Source organism: Nyctereutes procyonoides, unplaced genomic scaffold (assembly GCF_905146905.1).
Source record: "Nyctereutes procyonoides isolate TBG_1078 unplaced genomic scaffold, NYPRO_anot_genome, whole genome shotgun sequence".
Lineage (NCBI taxonomy): Eukaryota > Metazoa > Chordata > Mammalia > Carnivora > Canidae > Nyctereutes > Nyctereutes procyonoides.
The window spans coordinates 2,792,639-2,811,692 of NW_026575034.1; the positions used below are offsets into that span (position 1 = coordinate 2,792,639).

A 19,054-nucleotide genomic window follows, 5' to 3' on the forward strand; every position below is an offset into this window, starting at 1 on the left:
AGTAATCTGGTGGAGGGTGGAGGGGAATTGGGGGCTTAGACTCAGGTGACGGCAGGAAGAGGAAGAGTGAATGGATTGAAACCTTGCAAGGAGGCTCTTGGTCTTTGGAGAGAGGAGCTTCAGCTTCAGCGGGGAAGGAAGTGATGCCTGGGACCTTGTCCCCTTAGCACGCAGAAAATTGTGCCATGCCCACCTTTCTGTTCTTACACTGCTAGTTTTTCCCCCTGTAGGTCTTCACGGCCATTGGAACAGTAGTAATAATGGTTATCTGTGTATCCTCACTTAGCGAATTAAACGGGTTTTCTGGGGCCAGCCAATACATCCTCTCTTTTTCCATGAGAGTTTGCATTAAAAGACGCACAACCAAGACTCCTCTACGTCCCAAATAAAGTCCCAGTGAGTTTTAGGGCCTGCCCTCACCCTGGGATCCCATCCTTAGCCCCTTTCCCACTGCTCATCTCTGGCTGTGGGAAGGTTGGCACTGGTGGTCTTGGAAATTCCTCCGTGGCTGCATTCGGGAGCTCTTAGGTCCACAGGCCCTGCTTGGGGCTCCAGGCTCCCAGGGGAGAGCGTCGATGCTCAGAGCAAGGCTATTGCCCAAGTCCACTCTGTTCCACCTCTCGGGAGGTATTTCCCAACTTCTTGGTGACACCCCGGGGGCATTGACGTGAATAAGCAGTGGCGCTGGAATGCTGGCTCCTCCGCCTCCCTCCGGGCCCGTCCGCCAAGTCACCTAGCCTCCCAGGGACTCGGAGAAACGGGGCCAAACGGGGCCACGGCAATGAGATGATTAAAATGGAAGAATGTCCGTAAGCCGTGGATCTCCGGGCCTGCGACTACCGTGGGCTCATTCCATAGGCCTCTTTCCCCTCAGAGCTCTTGGGACTTTGTCCCTAACCCTGTTACTTATTCACTTTGCTCTCCCTGGATCTGAGGTTTTGATGCGAGGCGTCCCCAGCGTCTACTGTAAGAAATTCTGGCTCACGAAAGAAGCAAAATGGGATGGGACTTCGGGGCCCGCGGCTGCTGGATCTGTAGAGCCTTCTCCAAGCTGTCGTGCTTAGGACTCATGAAGGCGACAGCTCGGGAAGCACGCGTTGATGCAGCCCCACAGGCTCCACACGATATGTTTACTGTAGTCAAGAAATGGGACCGCCGCGGCAGTGTGCGGTAGGGTCCCCTCTCGCGCTCCGTTGGCACCATCCACTGCATCCTCCGAGGGTTTATCTCCGGAGAGTGGGCCTGTATTTCGGCAAAAACCACATGTAGGGAGCTCATTCGGTCATTTCTGTTCACAATAAGTAGTGGAGGAAGAGAGGATACGTCTTGAAGCTCAGTTACTCTAGTTTTCCCTTGGCCTATAAATGGGGCAGGGATTTGGGAGGAGGGAGCAAGGATCTTGGCTGAGGTGGTAAACAGTCTTTTTTGTTGACAAGTAAAGGTAATCAGGTGCTCTGCATTTTGCCACTTCTTTTGTTATTTTTTTAAAACACTTTTTCATGTGTCCCTAGTGTAATAGATTGAGCTCAAGGAAAGCTCATAGATTCGGGGACATTGAAAACTAATGTTAGAAAAATCACGAATCCTGTAACAACGTCAGTCTGTTTATGGTGTTTGTCTTTTACCGGACCTGAGCTTTTCTTTTTTTTAATCTTTTAAAAAATTATATTTAAGAAATCTCTGCATGCAGTGTTTGGCGGGGCTCAAACTTACAGCCCTGAGATCAATAGTCTCCTGTGCTTCCAACCGGGCCCGCCGTGTGCCACCACCCCCCACCCTTTTTTTTTTTTAAGACTTTATTTTTGAGTATAATCTCTACAGCCAACACGGGGCTTGAACTTACAACCCCGAGATCAAGAATCGTATGCTCTACTGACGGAGCCAGCCGGGTGCCCCAGACTCGAGCTGTTTAAGGCAGATCTTTGAGATAACCCGGGCAGCAGCCATAGTCACATGATTACTTACAGCCCTGCGGGGAAAGAAGGCTATGACCCCGTATGGTATGATTCGATTTTTTTTTTTTGAAATGTGATCTTTTATTACTTTTTTACTTATTTAAAGATTTTATTTATTCATTTGAGAGAGAGAGAGAGGGAGATCACAAGCAGGGAGGAGGGGCAGAGGGAGAAGTGGGCTCCCAGAACCCTGGGATATACCTGAACCGAAGGCCGATGCTTAGCCGACTGAGCCACCCAGGCCCCCAGAAATGTGATCTTTTAAATATTCCCTTTACGGCATGAGCATTATTAATTGAATCTTAATTAGTAAATCTGAGATATAGAAAGGCCTCTTCTATATCTCAGACACAGAGAGAGCTTGCACCAAGTGTGCATTAGGGTAGACAGTGGGGGGCCGGGTGCTGTGGCATCGGAATGGCGAGTATTTTCAATGGGGAAAATTCTCAGAAAACGGTTTCTGACTAATGAGTCGGCGTGTTGGTGGGTAGTAACACAAGTGTGAGATGCATGCCCGGTCTGGGCACTGCTTGTGCTTGACCTAAAAGGCCAATGTGCTAGAAACAACCGGGAGGATGTAGCCTGTGCTTGCGAGTTCTAGGAGTCTACCTACGTGAGGCGTGTTCACGAAAACTGAAGTCTTCGCGGGAAGTAGCGCTGGAGTCGGGTATTGGAGGAGCGAAGGTGAGGTTGGGAGGTAAAGCACGGGAAGACCAGCGGTGGCGCTGGCTAGGCTAGAACCTAGAGGGTTGCTGAGGACAAATCACTTTAAATATTTTTAACCTTCAGGAGGTATTAAGACTGTCTTTTTCAGTCTCTCACTTTACATATGGTGAACCTTGGGAGGTAAAAGGCCGAGAGCCTGATGGTACAAAGTAAGCTCTTTTGAGTCTGGATCTTGGGAAGCCTTGAAAGGTATGAGGGTGCCCGGTGTGTGGTGAGAAGGCTTTTTAGGAGGAACTTAGTTCAGGTCGACCCTGTGCGACACCCGTGGTGTTGCCTGAGAAGCCAGTGTCGTGATCCTTGCTACCGAAGAAGTAATTTTACGTAGTCACTCTTGGTTTCTGAGCGCCTTGGTTCTCCACCCGCACCGGCACCCTCCGGTTGCCCAACACACACCTTCAGGCCACATCCCTACGGTAAGGCTAAGTAAGGATCCAGCGGTGTCCTTTCCAGGGCTATTTGCATTTTAACTGGGACAAAGAGTTCTAGAGAAAATAACGCGTCTAAAAAGTGGTTTCAGGCCTCAGTGACTTCAAATGAAGGAGCCTTTCTTGTGTCCCTAAAATCAGGGAGTACTAGAGGGGTGGATTGGAAGGCGAGGGGGACCAGAGGTCTAGGAAGAGCATGTCCTACCCCTGGTGCTTAGTAGACACTCATGTTTGTTGATGAACGAACGAAACTTTTCAGTGAATGAGTGACTCGATGAAGGCGGCTGAGAGGAGGTGCCGGCTGCTTGCAGGGAGGAGCTGGAGGGATGAAAACGGAACCTTTAAAGGAGGGATTAGAGACTCCTAACTCTGGGACACGAACCAGGGGTGGTGGAAGGGGAGGTGGGCGGGGGTGGGGGTGACTGGGTGACGGGCACTGAGGGGGGCACTTGATGGGATGAGCCCTGGGTGTTATGCTATATGTTGGCAAATCGAACTCCAATAAAAAGAAATTAAAAAAAAAAGAAAGGAGGGATTACTAGGACTTGATGACCACGTGATCCTAGGGCACAGGGAGGGAGAGCACTTTAAAAAAAAGCAATTTACAGGGATCCCTGGATGGTGCAGCGGTTTAGTGCCTGCCTTTGGCCCAGGGCGTGATCCTGGAGACCTGGGATCGAATCCCACGTGGGGCTCCCGGTGCATGGAGCCTGCTTCTCCCTCTGCCTGTGTCCCTGCCTCTCTCTCTCTCTCTCTCTCTCTGTCTATCATAAATAAATAAAAAAAATTTAAAAAAAAGCAACTTATAGATACAAAACCTGTTGCTGGGGGAAGTGCCCCTGGTGAAACCAGGCCATGTTGGGGGACGGGGGAGGAGGGTCCTGTGCTTAACGTCCAGGCACACGGCCCTCGTTCCTAAGACCGGCTTGGAGACCTCCCTCCAGCCCACCTGTGTACAGGTTACTCACTCGAGCTGCTGCCTTACGTCCCGCTCCTTGTCCCTAAAGTCCTGTGCAGCTTCTCCTCCCGTTTCTGTGTGCCTGGGAAGCGGGGCGCGGCAGGAACTGTGGGCTCGGACTGTCTTACAAAAGGGCCCCAGGAATTCTGGTCTTTTCCTTACTCACCCTTACTCCCCGTTACATTTGTCACTTTAGAATTTCTTTAGGAAAACCTTTCTCAAAAACACCCCGTACGTACATACACGTCTGTGTGTGCATACACACGGGTGCACGCCCCCCCCCCCGCCCGAATGTGCCTGTTTGAATTATTGTGGTGGGAGTTAAAAGAAAAAATTCCAGAGACATTTATCTCATTGGGAGAATCTCATACACACACACATATGCCTTTGCTTGGAAAGTCCTGCTTAAAGTGACTTTCACTTTTCGCTTCCCTTCTGCACAGAGTACCCGCCGGCCCTTGGTAATGGAGAGATAACAGGCTGACTTGCCTCCGGGAGGCATTCCTCCTTAACAGACTGGTTTGCTCTGATCTGTATAAACACTCCTGCCTGCTGACCAGTGGTCTGTATTTATGAGGCACTTGGAAAACACTGCAAGCTGCAGAGAGTGACCATGAATAGCAAACTTAATTTGGTTTAATGTGTTTTGGCTTGCTTGACCTCACCAGAATAAAAATGTGCCTGTTTGAATTATTGTATTGGGAGTTAAAAAAAAATTCTAGAGACATTTATCTCATTGGGAGAATCTTGGGATCGCTTTAGCAAAGGTTTAAGTCCATGTTGAATGTCAGACAGACTTGAGAAATGTTTAACATAGAGCTCTAATCACAGATTAGTTTATTGTGAGTTCTGAATTTTAAGAGCCTGAATTACAGTTTTTTTTTTTTTCTTGCTGCTTTTTTCCCCCTAGACGATTGGCTGGCAACGACCTTTCTTTTATCCACCCAAAGGCCTTGTCTGGGTTGAAAGAACTCAAAGTTCTGTAAGTAATGCAATTTTAGAGTTTCACAGCTGGCTGTGTATTTTCTTTTTGCATAGTCAACATGCTTGGAGCTAGGGTAAGCACAGTTTCTTTTAGTTCAGGATTAAAAGATTTAAGGAGTGGCCAATGGGTAGTGTGGGAGGCGAGGGCTGATTTAGGCAACCTTGGGTCTAGATAACAAAAGTTAAAACTCTAAATAATAGGTGTTCTGACCTTCAGTGCATTACAGTTGAATGTATTAGGCTTTTTGTGGGGCTAATGGATTGAATCGAAATCATATTTAAGCTTTACTGGTAGAGCTGTTTCTACTTACCGGATAGCTGTAAGAACTTTGAATTAGCTGACCCCAAAGGGAAAAAGGCTTACAAAAGCTCGAAATGTTAAGATCGTTTTTTTAAAGCCAAAAGGAATTAAGACGTCTATAATTTACAGAGTCTGTGAGGGACCAGGAAATAAATTTCCTGGCAGTGGGTAGGGGTTTGGATCATGGCAGATGAACAGGTGAACTGACTGCCACTACCTTGCTGGGCAATCCTCTGCAAGTCACTGGACCTCTCTGGTTCGGTGAGTTCTGTGGCTTTTACCCTTCCATCCTGTGGTCGTGATTCCTGTCAAGCAGTCACTGTATTAGTATGACTAGAAGTGGCTTAGACAACAGCAGTAAAGACCTCATTTTCAGTACCAGTAAATGCCTCTCTTCTCTCTAACCGTTACATACAGTTGAAGCTCTTTTTCTGCTCCGGGCCCTCCTCCATTCACTAAGGACGTGTCTGCTGCTCCCTAAGAGCTCAGGGTCTGCAGTCTTCTTGGAAAAATTGGCTTTACCTAATGCCCGTGTTTCTGGGCTCTGCTTTATTCCAGCTTGAAAAGGCACTAGGGACTCCAGCCGGTTTGCTTGTTCTACCTCTCAGTTAACTTGTTACGCTTCCTAATTAACCTTAACCGTCCCTAGGGTGATGAATATTAATTAGGGTGCCTTAGTTCCTGAGAGTGAAAGATCCCTGGAAACGTGTATTACCAGTAGGTCTGTGTCCAGAGATGGCTTGGGAGAGCGGCCTCGGTTTCATTGCGGGCTTTATAGCAAATGCTTCTTGCTTTTTTTTGCACTTCTCTTTCCTTGGGTGCTTTCCACCTTGACCTCTCCTCCTTTCCTGCCTTTGGAAATATTTTTTTGGATAGAAAGGGCTCTGAATTCTTCTAAGAAAAAAAAAATAGTAACAATTGCTTGTTATTCACTAACCAAAAATTTCCTTCCAGAACCCTGCAGAACAATCAGTTGAAAACAGTACCCAGTGAAGCCATTCGAGGACTGAGTGCTTTGCAGTCTTTGTAAGTAAGCTTTTTTGGTTTTCTGCGTTCTTAAATCATCAGTAGACCCCTCTGGCTGCTAACGGTGAAAAGAAGTGCAGTCCCAGGAAAAGGGGAGATTTATTCTCTCATCTGGGATGAACCTGGGGATGGCCAGGTGCTGCTATCAAAATGCCATTTGGTGAGGGACAAGGACGTGGTTCCGTTGACCCCCTCTCATCTCAGGTGCTGGGAGAGACGTTACCAGCATACACCGCCAGGTACGATCCCCGGAGCTTGTGCATGGCCGGGGATCACCACCCCTCCAGGACCAGAGTTACGTGCGTACAGAAGGTCTAAGCGTCTTGTGCCGTGATGGTCGGGAAACGCCAACAGCCACAGAGACGTTTCTGTTTTGGGCAGCCCCGATAATCAGAACCAACTGATTATAATTCCCCATCCGTGGGCCTTGCACTCACATTGGACGTGGTAACTTAATCTCTTGCATTGCCTTCTTCCCAAGTTTTTCTTTTTGAAGAGGGTTTGGTTTTATGTGGAGTGTTCAAGATTTTGACTTTTGTTTTTTACCGTGTTCAAAAGCTTGGTTTTCGTTCATTTCAAAAGCTTTTTTTTTTTCTTTTTAAGATTTTTTTTAGGGAGAGAGCGTGCGTGCAGGCAGGTGAGAGTGAGCAGGGTCAGGGGCAGAGGGAGTGAGAGAGCGAGCGAGCCTAGGGAGACTCTGCTGAGCCCAGAGCCCTACACAGGGCTCGGTTCCATGACCCGGAGATCACGACCTGAGCGGACATCAAGAGTCAGACGCTCAACTGACTGAGCCACACAGGCGCCCTAAACGCTTTTTCTCCTTTTTATTTATTTTATTTTTATTTTTTTCCTAAACGCTTTTTCATATAGCACTTCACTTTGTTCTTTTTTGCATCGTTTCCCGTATGTATGTACGTACATGATCCGAGAACAGTGATCGCTGCTCCCGCAGTTCTGATACCCGTACCCCACCCCTCCCTTCCCCCTCCGGTGGGGCGATCCAGTAGGCAGCAGTGGCGTCCCAGCGGCCATGCAACATGCATGGAAGACTTTGAAGAAGCAACTGTTTTTATATTAAACCAACATTTCTTAATGACTAGAATGAATATTATAAGCTAGTGTTGTTAGGGCTACAACTTTATAGTTTTTCTCATGTTTGGGACTAGAAGACCCAACCCCTCTGTCTCCAGGGGCATCTTAACAGAAGAGAGTGAGGAGCGCTGCACTGATGCGTGTGGGGATTGCAGTTCGTTTTCTGCCAAGATTAAGAAAAGCCATTAGCGTCTTTATCGGATCTCCACTTTGCCACTTGCTAGCTGTGCGAGGCTGTGCAAGTTACCCAGAGTTCTCCATACAGTAGTGTGTTCGTTACTTGCCGTATACTTTCATGCACGAACAGCACTTACAGCAATATCTGCCGTGTGGCATCTACTGATGATAATAATGAAATATTTTATTGGTGCTTCCTTTCGGTTATTAGTTTATCCAATTTATATAACCAGGTGACGGGGATGGCTGAAAGTAACGAAAAAGTATTCATTGATTTGTTTTTATTTCTTTGGAAAAGTATTCTTTTAAACGAGGAGCTTGGTTAGTTAGCCTGTCACTGTACTAGAGTAAGGAACGCCCGCGTACGCTGCGTCGGCGCATGTCCCGATTCCACATACAGCGGGAGGAAGGCGTAGTTTCCCAAAGTGTGGCACTTTGTCCACTTGCATCGGAAGTACCAGCTTCTGTTAAAATGCAGGCCCCTACGCCATCTCCTCGACGTAATGGTATTTTCTCTTTAAAGGTAGGACGCAAAAAAAAAAAAATAAATAAATAAAAAAAATAAAATAAAATAAAAAAAAATAAAGGTAGGACGCAAAAAAAAAAAAAACAAAAAAAAAACAAAAAAAAAAAACAAAAAAAAAACAAAAAAAAAACAAAAAAAAAAAAGGTAGGACGCTATAGGAAGCTATATTTAAAAAAATTTCCCCAGGTAATTCTTATGTACATGGAATCACTCTGAATTAAAACAGAATTTAATTCACACGTATATGTTCTGGGTTACACAATTAGATTTTAACTATATCATGTAGTCGTGTATTCTAATCTGCCCCATACGTCTGTTTTTTTTTTAAAGGGTATACTGCTGCCCTATGTACTATTCTTTTTTTTTTTAAGGCCTTAGTTATTTATTCATAAGAGACACACAGAGAGAAAGAGGCAGAGACCCAGGCAGAGGGAGAAGCAGGCTCCATGCAGGGAGCCTGACGTGGGACTGGATCTCAGGTCTCCAGGATCATGCCCTGGGCCGAAGGTGGCGCTAAACCGCTGGGCCACCTAGGCTGCCCACGTCTTTCTTTTTATTGCCCTTTGAAATAACTTCGAATGTAGGCTTTTGTAGGAAACGCCTGTAGTAGAAGATTTGATTGAAAATGTTTGAACTGCTTGTCTCATCTGCTTGCTGATATAAAACCATTTTTAACCGCCACCCCCCCCCAAAAAAAAAAACACATCACTGGAAATTAGACGACCTTATCATTTAGATTAGATAATCTCCTGGTTGATGAGAAATGAATGTGAAATTAAAATGTGCACTAATACAGGGGTGCCTGAGGGGCTCAGTTGATTGCGCGTCTGACCCTTGATTTTGGCTCCGGTCGTGATCTGGGGGTCATGAGGTCCAGTCCTGTGTTGGGTTCCAAGCTCAGGGCAGTGTGCTGGAGAATCTCTCCCTGTCCCTCTCCCCTCCCCTGCTTGCTCTCTCTCTCTCTCTCTCTCTCAAATAAGTAAACCTTTTAAAAATATATGTGCCAATAAAACATATCCTACGCTGTAAAGGTCAAACTTTAAAATATATCTAATGTCATCAAAAAGGAGTATCCAAGGTATTCACCATTTAATTTCAAGTTTCAATAGAAGTTTAATTAAAGGCACAAATATACTAAGTCGCTAATTTTGCCACAATGCCAAGTTACGGAGCGTAGGATTTGTTATTTGCCGTAACCATGTGCGTAGACTCTGAGGAGACTCCTTCAGTGAATCCACTGAGACACGGGACTTTGTCACCTCTACGCACTTTGTGACCTTGGACACATGTACCCAGAGGGAACCATCCTACCCCCTGAGACCTGAATTCATTAGACGTTTCAAATAGTCATTTTCTTGTGCTTCTTCAGAGTTCATTTCACTTCAAGAACTTCATGCAGAATTTTTCTTATTTCCCAAGACTAAAGGATCAAAATGTTCGCTCGTTTGGCCTGGTTTGGAGGGCTGAGAAAGGCAAAGCTAAAATCTTTGAGTTTTAGAACAGAAAAACTACCAGGAAAACATACAAATAGATTGTGGACGAGAAGCGCGTTAAAGTCCACGTGACATTTGTTGATCGTGGAGATGATCTTGAAGTGCTTCTCACAGTGGTTTTCTCCCTGTAATGTTTTTAAAAAGCACGTTGTGCGCATCGCTCGTTGAGTGAATTGCGTGGTTTAAATTCTCTCCAAAATTGGGAGAGGGGTAGAGGTGGAGAGGAGTCAAAGCAAACTATTTTAAAGAAAGTGGGGGGGGGGGCACGGGGATGCCTTTATCTGCATCAGAAACACAGGGAGCCGTGTCAGGCCTGTTTCACCCAAGAAGGAAACGCACTCGGGTTTGTTAGCTTAGTGGGTGTAGCAGTCAAGTCAGATACAATTGAAATTTTGTCGTGGTGTCAAACAGTCTTATCGGCCCTCGAGTTCAGTTTGCAAATCTGATCTTCAGACCTGAATTACATGAAAGATTTCCTTGTGGTTCCAAGCAGCGCTTTCAGGGAGCAAAGGTCGCGGGGCTGAAACCGACCCGAGGTGCTTGCCCACGACGAGCACCAGGAAACCTCAAAGGGAGCTGGCGGAGCTCGTGCAAAGGGCCTGCGGAGCACGCTGTGGAAGTGTGTCCGGATTGGCTCCACCGGATTTGTTTTTTTGCCCCTTAAGTTAGGTTACCCGTACACTGAGCAGTAAAGGAGGATTTCAAGGACTGAAGTTCCTAGGTTTTCCACAATAACGTGTTACCCTGACAATTTGTACTTGAAACCGGTAACAGAATACACCACTCTATATATAAGTTAGACGTTGAGGGGAAAAGGGAAAGCTCTTGATGACATAGGATGGATGTTGGTAACAGACATTCGTCTGCAAAATCTGCATATGGACTTGTCACTTCATTTAAGGCACGAAAAAAAAGCGTGTGAGTCTTGGTAGGATAAGAAACAGGCTTTTGAGAATAGGGAATAGAAGCACATTTTAGAGGCAGAAATGGTAAGGGAATTCAGTTAGGGCAATGTTAACCCTTTAACAACTGAGGTACACTTCAGTAATCGTTCTCTGCTGCCAGGGGACCGACCCACGTCACCTCCCGACCGGTGACATACCGGCTGCTGCTCTGCATCTCCTGAATTGGTGGTGGTATTTTCTTGTCTCTTAGGATGAATATTAAATATGCAGGTCATGGGTACAAAGTCCTGATTCTAAGACAGTGTCTCTGAAACACTGATCTTGGTGGAGCTGCAGACTCTACATTTTTTTTTTAAGATTTTATTTATTCACAAGACACACACACACACAGAGGCAGAGACACAGGCAGAGGGAGAAGCAGGCTCCATGCAGGGAGCCCGACGTGGGACTCGATCCCGGGTCTCCAGGATCACACCCTGGGCTGAAGGCGGCGCTAAACTGCTGAGCCACCCGGGCTGCCCCGACTCTTTACGTTTATGAGTGTGCCCCCAACATCCGCATGTGGATTTGGGTGTAAGGCTTGACCACGGGGTCACCACCCATCCTTTACCTCACTTAGCTCCTTATTTACATGCCTCATTTTCCCAGAATTCTTCCTTAGATGCAACTTTACAATTTGGGGATGTTTTTAGCACAGAGGAAATTGTGCCAGTGCACGGGCTGTTGTATCACTGTCTTGCACAGGAGATAGTTTCCTTGCTATCCGAGCTCAGAACCTGCGTGGGTATCTTGCCCTGAGCCAAGGCCATCTCTTCCTACGGCGGCACATGGCACAGTGTCCTGCAGGAGGGTAAATGGTGTACCGAACACTGAAATCAGGCTGCAGGGGTGGGGATGGCCCTCCTTACAAGACTTTACCACGTCTTAATGAAAGTGTAGTGTTTTGGCACTCCACTGAATTGAAGCCCTCTCTCCCTTGAGGGCTTCGTTCCGGTGGAGTGTTGTGGGCGAAAGGCGGTGAGCCTTGCTCATTATCCTGTTGAATAGGAATGCACGTGATCATCAATACCACGGCATAAGCAATTTAAACTGCTCCAATGCTGAGAAACTGGAAAGGCACTTCCATTTGTGCAATTAAGATACAATCCAAGTCCCTTGCCTGGCCTCACGGGGTCTATAGGACTTGGTCCCCATTTGCACCCCCAGCTAGGTCTGCCCTGGACCCTCCACACCTTCCTCGTGTGTTCGCGTCACGCTGACCTTCTGGGACTTGCTGGGACCACAGCCCACTGGTTTCTGCGGAGTCTCCGCCCTCTGGGTTGCAGTTGGAGTAGCTCCTTCGTAGAGATGCTTTTCCTGACCAGTGCAGTTGAAGGATACCCTCCCCCCTAGTAATGGCCCTATGAGTCTATCTTGGGACCCTGTTTATTTATTTCATAGCACTCCGTAGGCATTCTGTAGTCACTTTTGTGGGCCATTCTCCATTGGAATGCCCATTTCGTGAGGGACAGGCCTCATGTCTGAATTGACCATTTTTTATCTCTTGTGCATGACAAGATGCTCAAGTTAGATGCTTTGAATAAAGTGCAGAAGCTTAAATTAACGACAAGTGGAATGTAATTGCATTAACTATGTAGTTACATTATTTGGGTGATTATATGATTATACGTCCAGTGTCTCTCTTCCCCTAAGTGGAAACTCCTGAAGGTTGTGAAGTGTGTGTGTGTGTGTGTGTGTGTGTGTGTGTGTGTGTGTGTGTGTGAGACAGAGACAGAGAGGGAGAGAGAGAAAATGCTATCTACCCATTACAGCCCATCTCCTAAGCCGCTCCACAGCCAGGACTGCGCGTCTGTATGTCGACGATGCCTGTCTCTTCTCCGGGGTTGGTGCGAGAGGGTCTAAGGAATAAACAGGACGGAAAATGCCTGTTTCTAAACGGATTCTTACGGCAGCTGCTCAGTTCCCTGCCCTGTTACTCTTTAGTGCTTATCTCGACCTTATCAAAAAGCAGCTACCATCAGATCCTCACCAGGACCAAGGGTCCTTAACCCCCGCTAATCCGGGCCCGGAGCAGGTGGTTGGGAGCCGGGCGCAGCATTTGCCCGCAGGGGAAAGGGGCAATTATGTGGCAGGCCTGAGCCGAGGCGGCCGGGAAACGGGAGGCACAGGCACCCCTCTCAAAGTCCGAAATTCCTGAACTCGACAGCTGCCGCAATCCATGTCTTTAAAAGCAGGCTGTCATTTTGACTTTTCACGTTTTTCGTGTTCCCTGATTTTCTCCAAGGGGGTCCACGCCTGGAAGGTAGGAGTCTAAGTGGTGAGGCTGTGTCAGCAAGGGATTCGCGCAGACAGCTGGGATTTGCCCGGCGCACACTGTCTGTCCTTCAGCATATGACCGTCAGGTTGTCCCCGAGTCAGGAAGCGATCACCCCAACAATTACGCCTCGTGGTGCGGCCAGCAACACTCGGACAGAATTTTCCCAGATTTTCAGATGGAGACTTAATTTTTTAAGTTTGGGTAATCCTATTGGCAAGGTGTCTTTCATTCTAGAATTTTGGGAGAATTAAAAGAAGCCTTAAGGCCAAAATGACGTCGATCGGAGGGAGCTGTTGAGTTTTTCCTGTGGACGGTTTGTTCTTTTCTTAGTGACTGTTAACTTTGAACTTAGTGCTAGGAGAGGAGGAGAAGGTTATTTGACCAGGACATGACACCTACAGTTTTAACTTGGTTGGTGGCAAGAAGGATCGTTAAAAAAATCTCTTGAAATGATTTATTGCTGTAAACATTTTTTGGGGGGTAAATATTTCCTTATTCCCCCCCCTTTGGTACCAAGTCAAAATAGCAATTAAATTTAATGTCAGATATTGGTTGTGATGTAAAATTTTAAGTATAGTAGCTTATTTACTCAGCTTAGATTTCTTTCTTTCTTTCTTTCTTCTTCTTCTTCTTTCTTCTTCTTCTTCTTCTTCTTCTTCTTCCTTCCTTCCTTCCTTCCCTTCCTTCTTTTCTTTCTTTCTTTCTTTCTTTCTTTCTTTCTTTCTTTCTTTCTTTCTTCTTTCCTTCCTTCCTTCCTTCCTTCCTTCCTTCCCTTCCTTCCTTCTTTTCTTTTCTTCCCTTCCTTCTTTTCTTTTCTTTTCTTTTCTTTCTTTTCTTTTTCTTTCTTTCTTTCTTTCTTTCTTTCTTTCTTTCTTTCTTTCTCTTTCTTTCTTTCCTTCCTTCCTTCCTTCCTTCCTTCCTTCCTTCCTTCCTTCTTTCCTTCCTTCCTTCCTTCCTTTCTTTCTCTCTTCCCTTCTTTCCTTCTTTCCTTTTTCTGTACTTTTGATTGAAATAGATTCCAAAACATGAAATTCTAGCTTGGCCTTCTTGAGAATTTTCTTCCTTTTTTTTTTTTTTTTTTAAAGAAACCTCATTTTACTATAAAGTTAGTTTAGCCAGAGTTTCTCGAAAGATTGAGATTTGCATTCATCCCTTTGTTATGTAGGAAGGGAAAGAACAGACTTCCACACTGTGGTCTCAGAAAAGCGGCTCGATTTTATGAGACTTTCTAGAGAAATTGAAGAAAGAAGGAATGCCACGACTCTGGTCATTTTTGTAACTCCCTTCTGTTTTGGAAACTGGGAGGTGTGTGGGACTTGGCTCGTGCTGCTAGAATCCGTTCTCTTTTTTTTTTTTTTAAACTTTTATTTATTTATGATAGTCACAGAGAGAGAGAGAGAGAGAGAGAGAGAGAGGCAGAGACACAGGCAGAGGGAGAAGCAGGCTCCACGCACCGGGAGCCCGATGTGGGATTCGATCCCGGGTCTCCAGGATCGCGCCCTGAGCCAAAGGCAGGCGCCAAACCGCTGCGCCACCCAGGGATCCCTAGAATCCGTTCTCGAACGAGGTTGTTTCTGTCTCTGTCAGGCGTCTAGATGCCAACCATATTACCTCAGTCCCCGAGGACAGTTTTGAGGGGCTCGCTCAGTTACGACACCTGTGGCTGGACGACAACAGCTTGACGGAGGTGCCTGTGCATCCTCTCAGCAACCTGCCCACCCTGCAGGCCCTCACCCTGGCTCTCAACAAAATCTCGAGCATCCCTGACTATGCGTTTACCAACCTCTCGAGCCTGGTGGTTCTGTGAGTATCACCCCCTTAAGCACCGTATTTTGGGGGGGGGACGCAGGCACAGATTTCTCGTGACACATTATTATGAAAGCACCTCACCTTTGATGGTGCTGTTGCAGAGATACTTGGTCTGGGGGAGTTGCTTTTTCTTTTTTACAAAATTAAACGTGCTGACGTCTTAAAAATACAAGGTAGGCTAATTAAAAAACCAACGTCTGCTCGCTGTTGAATCGTTCTAAACCACGTGGCCTTTTGTAACCATAAGGAGAAATGGGGACGTTTAGCAAATGCTTGGACAGCTTTTACTTACGTACCAGCGATGTTCTCGGCGTGAGGAGAAGCCGCATTGTTGGAGGCGCTCACAGAAGAGAGGCTTCAGTGATATTTCAGGTTTCGACCAACTTGTCTGTTCAAAGAATATGTATGATTCTCTGTGTTTTTAATCTTTGAAAACGTGGACATTAAAAAACGGCATTTCTTTTAAAATCTGACACTGGCTGTCAGTGGTGGGAGGCGATGCGCTCCCTCCGGGCTACTTCCCACCTCCTCCCAAGGGGAGCTCGCCAGGATTTCACTTTAGATCATGAAAGGCTCATCAGAGCTTTGGTTCTGATATGGGTAAATATTAAAGAATCTTCAATGTGTGTACCATTTTCCCGCCAGAGATGCTTTCCCTCTTCTTTGGCATTCTGTGTTCGGCGAGGCGAGTCTGTGCAGCAATGTCAAGAGAGGTGCTATTTGCTATTTCCACCAGTCAAGGGTTGAAATGCTTACCTATGTGGTTCCTTTAAGAGGCTATTTAGGCTTAAAAAATATTATCGTAGTTGCTACTGGTTGATGTAAAAGTCACTTCGATGCTTTTTTTCCATAGGCATCTTCATAACAATAAAATTAAAAACCTGGGTCAGCACTGTTTCGATGGACTAGATAACCTGGAGACCTTGTAAGTGGATTCCTGTTTCAGATGGTTACATTGTGATATGGATGATGCACTTTTGTATTTTGTTTCAGAAAAGGGGAAAATGATGGTCTTGAGTTTGGCTCACTATTAATTGGCTTTTTTGTTTTTTTATTGATTGGCTTTAATACGTGATTAAAATCTTGCCATCAAGTAACACGGTTAGGAATACTAATCTCGCGCATGGTTAAAAATGCTGCACCAGTTTGAACTTGGTATTTCTTTCAAAATTACATGTCAAAAGCAGCTCACTCTGCTGGTATGTCTACTTTCTAAAAAAAATGTTAGTTTTGTTAAAATATATGAGAGACAGTTTTGGAACACTGAACCTTATAAAATTAATTCTGGAAAAAAAAATCTTACCTAGTTATTAACCCTGGGTTTGAATATTTTCTCTGCTTTCTTGTATGCTAAATGAAGTAAAGCTTTCCATTAGGATACTTTTATTGTTGTTCCTATTAAAGTATATGAATAGTACGTACATTGCACCACCGTCTGAGCCAAAGGCATCGGACAGCTATGTGTAATTAAGAGGAGGCTTCTTTATTTTTGTTGTTTTGGCTTATTTTAGTTGTCTTCATTAGAAGATTTATAGGATTTGCTATTGTGGTATAGTAAGTAAGTCAGAATATGTCCCCGTTAGTTGGGTTAATGACATTTGATTGGAATGCTCAGCGTTTGTAATATCTTGTTTAGGTGAACGTTCTGGTTAGCTGTCAGTTACCGAGAAGACGTAGAATCTTTTAGTTCCTTATTAATCTGCTTTCCTGTCTAAACCACGGAAGGATAGTGAACACCAGTGGATATTTGAAGGTGGAAGTTCTTGAAGAAGATAGTTCCAAGCTCAGTTATCCTTTACTAACTATGTAAATGTCAGAGCAACAGAAGACCAGATGGATCTTCGGATGCTGGACCGCGTATACTCCTCCAATTATATTGCCATGAAGACTCTTCTTCCCGGCTGAAATTTTATTTGCCACTTCTCTTCCTATGTAGAAAAGGAAAATAAAATAGGTCCCTCAAGAGCTGGACTTTTGATTTTATGTTACTCTCATTCTGAAATCGACCATGATAATCATAGGCCAACATTCTCTTAAGGTTATAAAAGAAACGAAAACTTAAACCCTCAGAATTAAGACTTTTTAGTATAGATCATTGTAGCTTTTCTCTGTGCTAATTAATGTAACGTTTTCAACATTTTATAACCTACTTCACGGCGATAGTGCTGTGGAGCCATTATTGACCTTCCCCTTGTTCGTACTTCTGTCAGGTCACCCACCCGATAGGAGGGCTGAGGTCCTCTGCCCTCATGCTAGAATTTCAGGAAGCCACTCTAAACCCCAAACAGAAACTTTGGTTTCAGACCAAAGTTCTAAATACTCATTTAGAAATGGATATTCCATAGATTTTGTTTTATGGTAACTTTCCTGAGAAATGTCAATCAGATTTGTTTGTTTAATGCACCAGCCATGTGTGATTGGGATTTCCTTGACCTTGTGAAATTAACTAAAAACTATCATGAATGATGAATTATGATTCTTTTTTTCTATTCAGAATTCTAAGAGAAGGTGCAAGTTAAACCACAGAGTTTGAAATGGCACTATGGTTGGGAAGGAGAGACTACCCTGCAGAGGATGTTTTTTTAAGGAATACATTCATACCAAATGCCTTAAAAATTGTGACTACTCTTCAGTGTTCTTATATGTTTCCCCCATTTTTTTTTTCTAGGGACTTGAATTATAACAACTTGGGGGAATTTCCTCAGGCTATTAAAGCCCTTCCTAGCCTAAAAGAGCTGTGAGTATTGTTTTGCTCTCCCTGTATTTTCATATCCTTAGAATTCACCACCTGATGTTCCAGCAGTGAGATTTGAAAACCTCTTTGCTCCATATGACACAATACACAAACACACATAGGCTCATACAGACTGGATGACATTAGTGCAGACGGTTTTGGGCTTGGATCTCTGAAACAAGAGCCATAATGTATGGTCCTTGCCAGCTAGAAGAAGCCTGGCGTCTTGGGGGCACTGGGGAGGCCTACCGTGTAGGACAGAGAACACTTCCTAGGTAGAAATAAGCGCTAAATGAAGAGGGTAAATGAATCATTCCAGAAAAAGGCCTCCCTGAGGACCGGGGTCATCCGAAAAGGTAGAGAAAGAATTTGACTAGAGTTAAAAGGGTAGATGTGTGTGTGTATTTATTCGTTTATTTATTGTAAAGATTGTATCTATTTATTTTAGTGAGAGAGGGAGTTCGAGCAGCAGGGAAGGGGCAGAGGGAGAGCGAGACTCTCAAGCAGACTCCGCGCCTGGTGCAGAGCCTGTTACAGGGCTCGACCGCATGTCCTGAAATCATGACCTGAGCTGAAGTCGACACTCTGACACTTAACAGACTGAGCCTCCCACGTGCCCCAAAAGGGTGGAGATATTTAAATAAATGAAAGGCTAAGGGGGCATTTTAGACATTGGCTCTGTCAAGGGCAGAGGCAGGAATACCCATGGCCTCACAGGGCTTGTGTGTCATGCGTTGACGGCAAATCCTCTGAAGCGCTTTGCTTAAGGACTAAATGCAGGTGCCAGAGCAATATAGAGGTCAAAACCCCTTAAGATTCTCACTCATGGTCTGAAGTTCTTCGCTGACACAGCAACTGCTCAGCGCATACGAGAGCCCTGAGCGATACCGGGGTAAGCCTGGGTTGAAGAAGAATTAGGTATATGGCCCCGGAAAGTATGAGGTGGAATTGAAACTTCCGTTTCCTCACACTTCTGGGACTCTCATGTAGTCGTTGCCAGTTGTGCTCCACATCTTGCTGAGCGGGGCTGGATACTCGGGTTTTAGCTCACCTCACAACAGGACATGCATTTCAAGATGTTCTTCTCCTCCCTGTTTAGGTTATTTCATAGTAATTCTATTTCTGTTATCCCCGATGGAGCCTTTGATGGCAATCCACTCTTAAGAACAATGTAAGTAGTTTTGTTTCACTATAAAATCATGTAAAGCATGTCTGTATGATGCCAGACATCTCAGTGAAAAATGAAAATTCAGGCTTTTAGATATATGGACTTTGTGAACATAAAGGTAGTGTTGGACGGCTTGCGAACATAGGAAAACTTTACTTTTTTTGGATATTTTTACAGACATTTGTATGATAATCCTCTGTCTTTTGTGGGGAACTCAGCATTTCACAATTTATCTGATCTGCATTCCTTGTAAGTATTACACAAATTTTATTTTTTTAATTTTTATTCTTTTTTTTAGTATTATACAAATTTTAATATTATGCAGTTTCTTAATATTTATGCAGTTTCTTTGATGGAAAACTAGGATGTATCACTATCTCATTGTTGCTCCAGAAGACAAAAATCTTTTATTTATTTTTTTTCCCTTGGATGAAAGTCCAAAGGACAATTCTGAAGAT

The 19,054-nt window shown here is 45.0% G+C and overlaps 1 protein-coding gene across 1 annotated transcript in view; it reads left to right on the forward strand.

Moving 5' to 3' along the window:
- LGR4 (leucine rich repeat containing G protein-coupled receptor 4) overlaps nucleotides 1–19,054 on the forward strand; it is a 98,807-nt gene that overhangs the window by 66,418 nt on the left and 13,335 nt on the right. Inside the window, exons 3-9 of the mRNA XM_055317792.1 lie at nucleotides 4,975–5,046; nucleotides 6,304–6,375; nucleotides 14,473–14,688; nucleotides 15,548–15,619; nucleotides 17,363–17,431; nucleotides 18,528–18,599; nucleotides 18,774–18,845. Coding sequence (XP_055173767.1) covers nucleotides 4,975–5,046; nucleotides 6,304–6,375; nucleotides 14,473–14,688; nucleotides 15,548–15,619; nucleotides 17,363–17,431; nucleotides 18,528–18,599; nucleotides 18,774–18,845 — 645 coding nt within the window. The remainder of the gene's footprint in view (nucleotides 1–4,974; nucleotides 5,047–6,303; nucleotides 6,376–14,472; nucleotides 14,689–15,547; nucleotides 15,620–17,362; nucleotides 17,432–18,527; nucleotides 18,600–18,773; nucleotides 18,846–19,054) is intronic.